The 9,766-nt window shown below is 46.8% G+C and overlaps 1 protein-coding gene across 2 annotated transcripts in view; it reads right to left on the bottom strand.

The window, feature by feature from the left end:
• Slc23a2 (solute carrier family 23 (ascorbic acid transporter), member 2) overlaps positions 1–9,766 on the bottom strand; it is a 112,592-nt gene that overhangs the window by 59,134 nt on the left and 43,692 nt on the right. For both annotated transcript variants that reach the window (XM_005380823.2, XM_005380822.2), the window contains exon 2: positions 1,055–1,318. In XM_005380823.2, coding sequence (XP_005380880.1) covers positions 1,055–1,162 — 108 coding nt within the window. In that variant the 5' untranslated portion in view covers positions 1,163–1,318. The remainder of the gene's footprint in view (positions 1–1,054; positions 1,319–9,766) is intronic.

Genomic DNA, 9,766 nt, shown 5'->3' on the forward strand with positions numbered 1-9,766 from the left:
AGAGAAAGAAAAAAAAGGGAGAGGGAAAGAAGACAAAAACTAATTAAAAATACAATCATGGCAAGGCAAGTGGGTGGTTAAAACAGGCAAGCTCTTGTGAAGTGAGGGGGTGGCAGTATTGACTGGCACACATCAATACCCAGGGAGATCCCTTTTGCTCTTCAAAGCTGGTCTAATTCAAACTTAACAACCCATTAATAAATAAGCTGTCCTGTCTCTCCCCCTAGAAAACATGTGTTAACCGAAGCCACAAACAGGACAGAAATTCCAGTTTCAAAACTTTCACTTACAGGCAAAGCCAATACTGATGCCAGCTGTAAAATCAGAACTCCTCTGTGAGCTAACAAGGTAAAAATCAAAATGTGAATGCAAGTAGTCAACCAAAGTACTTAAAGATGCTGTGTGCATGTCTAGATACCCTAGAATGGTATTCTTGCCATCAGCCACATTTCCAATACTAAAAGAAAAACACCTTGAGGTATGCTCTCTCTCTCAAGACCTTTTTTCTCCTTTTTAAATCAACGCTTTAGGGGTAACTTGATATATATATACCAAAGCACGATCCTACATTTGGGAAGAAATACCGGCGCTGAACGTAATGCACAGGTGAGACCAGCCTTATCTGCCTGCTATGGCTGCCTCAGGTAAGATCACCTCTACTCTGCAGGCTGCCGACGCAACACCAAGCGCTGACACTGGGTTCCAAATGGCACGACACTCATCCTCCCATCTTGCAGTGCAAGCAGAAGCTGGGTTAGTTTATTTCACAAAGGCACAGTTTAGGAGAGACAATGAAGCCTTCACCATCTTCCAGTACACAGTGAGCACTGCGCTGTTTTACCACGCTGCCAGCAGTGTGGGCTTCCTTCCTGCAGGTAACCAGCAGGGTGGGGCCCAACTCCAGAGAGTCAGCTCAGCCCACACAACACCTGTGGAAGACGCTGATCTCGGTGTCGCACCACCACTGAAAACACAAGTGTTAGAGCCCATCCCACGATGAGTCCACACAGAACACTCCGGAGGGATGAAGAATGGAAAAGTGCAATGCTATTACCGGAAGAGTGAAGAAGGCAGGGTGCTTTCCTTCGTCCTCGTATTTGCCTTCCGTGGAGCTCCCGGCCTCCATCGATTTGGAAGTGGTGTTCTTGCCGATACCCATCATTAAGAGAAGTCGAGCCGTCCTGCACTGCTGCTGGCCTGGAGCGGATGGAGTGAAGGCTTACTCAAGCCAGAAGCCTAGGAGGAGACCCGGCTTCCAGTGCCCAGAGTACCCAGCTCTCAGATGGAGATGAAACCTGTCAGCGCCATTTCTTAGCACCTGCAAGAGACAGAGAAGCCAAATCACGTGGAAGCACACAGCATGGGACCTGGGGTCACTGAATTCCCTGCACAGAATAAAGTCACAGTGTGTATTAGGCCCAAACACTTACAATTTTCAAAGACCCACTCTCTTCTTCATTTATAGCCACTGTTTCTGAATGCCCTAAAATGGATTGTCACAACTATCACAATAGTAGGGAGAAAATATGACTCTAGTAGGCCTCTGACATGGGTTGTGACATACACACCTCATAACCTAGCACTTTCTAACAACTGTCTGCAGTGATGGAAATGCTCGGTATCTGTCCTGTCCAACAGTCATCCCTGGTCATACGTAACTACAATGTGCTTGAAACATGGCTGCTGCAAATGAGCTGACTTAAAAGAAGCCAAAACATTATCAATCAAGTGACAACATAAATCAAAGAGAAATTTGTACCCTTTCCCTTGCCCCCAAAGAGGAAGTAATGTGACAAGAGACAAGGAGAACAGAGATGGGAGAGGAGTTGGACCACTAGACCCAAGATGGTCTTGATGAGCCTAGACAAATCTCACCAACGCTGCCACTTCAAGAAAGAAATAACTAACTGAGCCAGGCATGGTGGCACACGCCTGTAATCCCAGCACTCCAGGGGCTGAAGCAAGAGGATCACTGCAATTTTGAGACCAGACCAGCCTGGGCTACAAAGTGAGCTCAAGGCCAGCCTGGACTGCACAGCAAGACCGTCTCAAAAAAAAAAAACAAAACAAAACAAACAAAACTTGACTGTTGTAGTCAGGGCTTACGAGAGAAAAGATTTAATACAGGACACATACTTTACAGGATTAGTTTATAATATTCATCCAAAGAGTCAAATGCAAAAGAGTGTAGGAGATCTATAAACACACTAATGACCCAAAGAATCCAGCTGAAGTCCTGGATCCAGCTAGAGGCCTAGAGCCCACGACAATGTCTCATGCCAAGTCTGTACCAAGAAGGTGCACTGGGAAAGCCCAGAGGTCAGCAGTGGAAGCCAGAAAGTCTGCACCAGCAGGATGAAGGACTGTGCCCACAGGCTGAGGGATCTGCACTGGAGCAAGGAAGCAATAGTAAAGGTAAGGACCAGAGGTGCCTGAAAAGACCCTCAGCCATCCTCAGCAACAGTGAGGACCTGAGCTCCTCTGACGATAACAGCTGAGTTCATATCAGGAGAACCAGCAGGATAAGCTTCTCCAGGACAATCAACAGCACCATCTTCCCCTCCAGTTCTGCATTTATGCTGTTGGTGACAATCCTCAATCCTCAGGTGAGCCTTCCACACCCAGAACCACACTGACTCAGTTCAGCTGGGTGTTATAAACTGACCATTAGTTAATCCACCACACTCCAAAACAAAGAGAAAAAAATCTAAGCCAGGCCTGGCAAGAGACTATAACCCAGCACTCTAGAGGCTGAGGCAGGAGGATCACAAGCTTAAAGACATCCTAGGCTACACAGGAGACTCTGTCTCAAAAAGAAAAAAAAAAAAAAAAATCTAAGAGAAAGTCAAAATCAGGAAGCTTCTGGAACATCTAGGCAGCTCAGTTTTGGTGAAGCAGCAGAAAATCAAATCCCAATTTCAAAGCATGAATTATGAACCAGACTATAAAAGCGATCCACCCTAGATGAACAAATATTTGCACAATTTGGCTTCAAAACTGAGGGTGCATGGGCTCCCTACAAAAGCTGACACGCACACAACACAGTGTGCCTCAGAATGCCTGGATTTCTAAAAATAAAGGTGTAACACAAGCGGCCAGGGTGGGGAGGTTACAGCACTTTCACGGGCCTGATTCTGGTTATATCAGATCTTAACCACAAGTTAGTTTCCCACTGAGAGCGAATTACCCAGATTATTACCCAGCCCTCCACCCTGCAATTGCGCAGCCAGCTTGCGGGGGCGGGGTGCAGTTGCTGACAGGAGACACTGCTCAAGCACTGTCACAGAGATCTCACTCACTAGTACTTTGGGGAGGGAATAAAATGTAAGCAAATAAGAGAGGATTATGCAAAAGCGGAGTCCTATAGTTGGAGGGCAGAAAGGAAATAGTTTGCCCCAACATCAAGTTGCATCAGAGAAACAGAGAGAACTGGGTGTATGCGGCATGCTCTTATGAGGCAGGATGCTGGTTTACGTTTTCATCCACAGCTGTTTAAACCAGCTGTTCTCAACCCAGGGTGATCCTTCCGCTCTCCAGGGACGAGTAGCAAGGTCTGGAGGCCTTGGGCTTCACAGCTGGCAGCGAGCCAGCAGCATGAGGGTGGGGGCAGGGCTGCTGCATGTCATCCAGGGCAGAGGGCAGAGGTCCAGGCAGGGGCAGCAGGGGCCACAACTGGAGGGAGAAAGAAGAGGGCAGCGACTGCTGATACTGAAATGTGTCCTTGGAACTATTCTGGTACAGTTCACAGAACGCAGAGCATGCCACCCCAAGCACCAAGGCTGAGGAAGTGGGCCTCAAGGCCAGGAACCTTGTACCAGCCTGAGATCAGAGGGCTCATCCATACGGCATGAAGTCAGGATGGGTAAATGCCAAGGTTCTGAGGCAGAGTGCAAAAAGATGAAAGGAAAGCGGCAAGGCCAGAGTGGAGTGAGGGTCTGCATTTGAATTTGCGTTAAAGTAAGAAGAAACATCTCCCAGGGATTCCAGCGCAGGGTGAAGGTGCTCCTGTGCCCTCTTCCTGCTGCTTGCAATAACAGAAAGCACTGTAAACCCAGTGCTCTGCTCACTGTAAACCCTGTACTACACGGCGAGACCCTACCTCAAAAAAAAAAAAAAAAAAAAAGAAAAAAGAGAAAAAGAACCCACAAAACCAAAAACAACAACAAAAACAACCAGAAAACAATGAGCAAGCCACACATGGTCTTGTCCCCGACCATCTATGAGAGAGAGGGGAAGGAGGCAGCGAAGGATGAAAGACCATGATGACAATGACAAAGCCAGTAAGAACAGCAGTTTTCCACTGCTAAGGATCTACCTGTGGCAGGAAATCATTACATAAATGGCAATTATTTGTGGCCAGTGACTGTAATATCACTAGATTTGCCCATTAACTCTACAAAGTGAGCCTCAAAGAAGTAAAGTGTCTCAACAGAACATACAGCCATAAGCAGTGGAACAGGGTTCAAACTCTAATGTATTTCTCATCCATCCTAACTGCTTCCTCAGTGAGACATGGAAGCTGTCCTTTCCCTGCTCGGCTTCCAGCCACCCGTGAGCACGGCCACAGCGAGGCTGGAGCTGTGAGGAGTGGGGCACACGGTGGAAGGTCTTTTCCCGGGGTGCTGCTCTGGCCCTGGCAGCTGCCTGGCTGGGCGTCAGGGGGCCATCCCCTTGCTGGACTGCAGCTGTAGTAATGGTCCTCAGACCCCTTGATGAGCACTGACAGGGCTGCCACATTGGGCCAGGTGAGGCCCATACAAGCCATAGACCACCAAAGATCAGGGCCCGATATTCTGCAAATGATCCCAATCAGTGCCCTTCAACATAAACAAATCCGGGCTGGGGATTTAGCTCAGCGGCAAAGCGCCTGCCTGGCAAGCGCAAGGTCGTGAGTTCGGTTCCCGGTACCGGAGAAAAAAACCAAAAAATAAAATAAAATAAACAAATCCGCCTACAAATCCTGGGTGTTGTTTCAGTGTTTCTGCTTGCTTTCAGTGTTTCTGGTGCATTGGCCAGGAAAACTGACCGTACTGACCTCTTTGGTCACTGGTTGTGACCCTCAATGATAGAGCAAGGACCTCTCCAGGTCCCCAAAGGAAGGCAACCCCCACCCCCGGATTTCATAAGTCCCCTCGGAGGTTTGGAGGAGGATTCCTGGCTCCCTGCTTGAATCGTTCCCACTGGACCCCAAAGGGAGGAGGATGTAATCTGTCTGTCTGCCTGATTCCAGTAAGACCCCCAGGGGCACTTCAGTCAGTCTGTCAGTCCTGCTCAGCTCAAGCAGAACAGCTTGATCAATTCTTGGAATGTTCAACCCCTGAGTGTCTGCTGAATGAGTGTGAGTGGACCAGACGGCATAAGCAATAGGCTGCTCCATCTGTGCACCAAGACTGGGAAGCACTGGTCACTGTGGCTGCCTGGGCCCTCACTTGCGGTTCTGTGAAGATCAGCACATGGCGTAACGGAGACCTTGCACTCTCCTTAGCTAAGTCGCATCTAAGTCCCTGCAAGGGGCGTGGCCAGATGGGCATCTGAATGGTCTCTCTCTGAGAGGCACCCACCCTTTGTCCGTTGTGCCATTGTTCAAGCATACGGAACACACGTGTAGGAAGTCAGAGATGGGAATTAATTAGTCAAAACTCACAGTCCCTGACTGCAGAAGAAAAGGACTTTTATGGAGTTAAAAATGAAATCAAACCACTCCCTGCATCTCAAAGAAAAAAAGGGAAAAAAGGCCCATTCTTCCTGAGAATTCTGCCTATTAAACTGGTTCCAGCTAGTCATTGCCTGCATTCAGCCATAGAGGCCCTCCCCACCTACCCCCAACCTTCTGCTTCAGTTACACCTTTCCTGGTCAGATGGCATCATCTGACACCCACCCAAGATGACTGCCAGTAATTCCTTCTGAGTTCCACATTTTGACTGAGGAAAAACTCGATTGTCAGCCCTGACAAATGAGTTACCCTAACCCTGTCGGGCCTGAATAAATAGGACAGACGGAGCTTTATCAAACTGGGCCCCTGAGAGCCCACAGTCATTGCACACAAGTCAGAGGCAAACCTGTGACTTTCCTGGCCGAAAGTGGAACAGAACTCTCTGCCTTCAAAAGTTCCCTCTGTCAAAAAGTTATCTTCACCAGGGCAACTGGGACTCTTTGCTTCTCACCCCTTCTACCAGGCACAAATAGGACATCTTACAAAACATGAATTCTTGTATAAGGCAGTCCCCATACTGCGTCGGGGAAGAGACCTCCTCTTCAAGTTAGAAGTGACTATCTCCCTTGCACCAAGCCAATCAGCCTCCCTTTTGTCTAACCTCGCACTTTCAACTTTGACTGTTTCCCAGAAGGAAGATGACCCCTGCATCAGCCTGAGACAGATAACTGCAATCCTGACGTTCTGAAAACTCTCCTCCCAGAGGTATGAACTAAGGGCTCCCCTCTGGGCCATCAACCACGCCACCTCACTGTGACCCCCATCATCAGCCTGATAGACTGTTAATCATCTTGGGCAAGATCTCCATGCTGGCAACAACACAGTCATCGCCTTACACTCTGTGGTTCTCAACCCATACACCCTTTTTGGACTGTTCTAGATTGAAAAGATGCCTTCCTCTGCTTACAAACTTCTCCCATTAGCTAGATATGCTATGGTCACCTGGGACAAAACTATTTTAGCCAAAACTCTCCTGCAGAGATGATCTGCACAGCAAACTGCTTCCTGCTGCTGTGTGGAAACCTGTCAATGACTGATCTGGTCCAGAGGCCTAAGCGCACGTGCCCTTGCAGCCAGCTGAGGCTTCAGCGTCTGTGTCAATGGCCCTGACCTCATGTGATATAGTGGACTCTCCTCAGATAGATTACACAGAAATAAAACATAATCCTACAGAAATAGCTTGTGACTCACTCCATAAAAGTTTAGCTAAAAGATCAGATATACCTGTAGACACTCATGTACCTGGGTTATATGTGTGTGCAGATCAACCACCTCTACAAGTGTCAGAAATCCAGCCTTAGATCCGCTGCAGAATTTACCTGCACCAGACAGCTCACTCTGAAAAGACAACACACTCAAAGCCCTGCGCTAGCCACTCTGGACACTGACCAGTCCGGTCCACACATGGCTAAAGCCTGAGGACACAGTTACAGGATTGCTCCATACCTATTCCCCTTGATTTCTGTGTCGTTTCAGGCTGCTTACCCCAGTCCTTGCTTCCCCGCCCCCTGCTAGCTCTGTTTTTTGCCTTAAACTCTATGGATGGTTGCTCCAAGAGAACAGAACAATCAAACACTTGACTAAGATTTGATGAGTCTCCAAGACACACTGGATACTCTTCTAGGTTAGATTAACTCATTCCCTTGCCAGAAAAATGTTACAGAACAGACAGGCCTAAATTATGTCTCTCTCTAAAACAACTTAGGGAAAAACTCTATAAGATAATCCTGGGGAACATGACTAGGGCCCATCCTAGGATCACCAACTGAAGCAAGGGGCCTTGTCTCAGAAGATCATATGTAATGTGCTCAGCAAAGATTTGCCAGGAAAACTAAAAGGAGGTAAGTGTAACAGAAAATGGCTGCCCCAGCCAGTATACTTCAGTTAGTTGCCCAGGTAATAGTTCCTGTTCCAATTCCAGCTGCTCCTGTCTCTTAGAAATGGCAGGTCACTGTGATGCATAGCTGGTCACTATGACGCACATTGTATAAACCATTCCCCAATGGACAAGCCATTCTGCCTCTGTACTTCCAGCTTCCCTATCCCACATAAGCCCTAGATCATCAGAGATCAGGGCCTGACATTCTGGGAATGATCCCAATCAGTGCCCGTTGACATAAATAAATCTGCCTCTAAATCCTGGGTGTCATTTCGGTGTCTCTGCTTGTCGTTGCAACACCTGGCTTGAAACAGTCATTCTTGTGTAATACTTTTATCACATTAAACCTACCCCTCGAGTGGGGCAGGTGCCTTAATGTTAGGAACAAGCTGGGGGCATCAACATCACCATTGTTGCTGGACGATGGTGGAAGAAAATGGAGAATTTAAAAAGAAATCCTAGCTGTATCAAGGGATATGAAAATCCTGCAATTAGACAGCTAGTTCCAAATGACATGGGCAAGACACTCTTGACATGAGTGGATCAAACAGCATCCACATCCCAAGGTGGCAAACGACAACCCCGCTCCTTTTTAGTATATGGTCTCCAGCTAAGGAGGAGTTTACCCTTTTAAAGGATTGTGAACTACAACAAAACACAACACATGGCAGAGACCACTGGGCCCACAGAAAGGTTCTAAGGTGTTTACAGAAAAGTCTACCAACACCATGACAATGGAAACAAGAAATCATGTTCAGGGGCTGGGGATTTAGCTCAGCGGCAAAGCACCTGCCTGGCAAGCGCAAGGTCATGAATTCGGTTCCCAGTACCGGAGAAAAACCAAAAAAAAAAAAAAAAAAGAAAGAAATCATGTTCAAAGCGGCCATAATGTTAAATGCTTACAAATAAAATTTCACAAAATGTGTGTGTAGCCTTTAGAAAGAAAACTATTAAATACTATTGGGGGGGCACTGGCAAGCACAAGATCGTGAGTTTGACTCCCGGTACTGGAAAATAACCAAAAAATAAATAAATAAATAAATATTATTGGGGGATATAAAAGGGACTTGACTAATCAGAGAAATAACCAATACTCCTGGATAGGAAAACAACTGCAAGGGCATTCACTCCAATAAACATAATCTGTAAAGACTTAATAAATATCAAATACCCCGAAAGTAGACAGGTATGGTTGCTGAAAACGCCTCTGTAAGACTAAGTTATAAAGTCACAAATATCTGGAAAATAGTAAGAGAAGGAATCAGCTCTCAGCTAGAAACTATAAGGCTGTAATAAGAAGAAAAGTTTAGTAGAGGTATAAAAACAGATTAACACACAAAACACTAGAAAACCCACTGTCTGGGCATGACAGTGCACACCTGTCCTCTCCGCACTGAGGGAGGCTCAGGAGCCAAAGCAGGACAGTGCTGCCAGAGGTCTAGGGACAGGAAATTCAGAGCTGCTATTTAACAGGTATGAAGTTTCTCCGACACAAGGCAAGTTTTAAAGATTTCCTCTAAACACTGCACGTGGTGAGCAATACTCTACTACTATGCTGTGCATTTAAAAATCTGTTTAGAAATTATACCTTAGCCAGGCGTGGTGACACACACCTGTGATCCCAGCACTTGGTAGGCTGACATGGGAGGATCACTGTGAATTCAAGGCCAGCCTGGGCTACAAGGTGAGTTCAAGGCCAGCCTGAACCGCACAGTGAAACCCTATCTCAAAAAGACCAAAAAAAAAAAAAAAAAAAGTTGTATCTTGTGTTGACTATTCTTACCCAATAAAAAAGAAACTACAGACTTTTTTTTTTTTTTAATGAGGCCATGATTAACTGAATCTAAAGGCAACTTTACAGCTGGGTGTGACGCTTATGCCTGCAATTCCAGGAATCTGGGAGATCAAAGCAGGAGGGTCACAAGGTAGAGACCAGCCTGAGCAACTTAGTGAGACCCCCTCTCAAAGTAAAAAAAAAGCAAAAAAATAATTAAAGGGGTGGAAATGTGGCCCAGTGTGGAGGTCTTGAGTTCAATCCCGAGTTCTGGGGAAGGGGAAGACTTCACAATGGAAATTTTAAAATGGTACTGTCATAGGCAGCTGAGTTAGATAGAAATATTGGGGCTGGGGATTTAGCTCAGCGGCAAAGCGCCTGCCTGGCAAGCGCAAGGTC

Source organism: Chinchilla lanigera, unplaced genomic scaffold, assembly GCF_000276665.1.
Source record: "Chinchilla lanigera isolate Chin_1 unplaced genomic scaffold, ChiLan1.0 scaffold00014, whole genome shotgun sequence".
NCBI classification, from domain to species: Eukaryota; Metazoa; Chordata; class Mammalia; order Rodentia; family Chinchillidae; genus Chinchilla; species Chinchilla lanigera.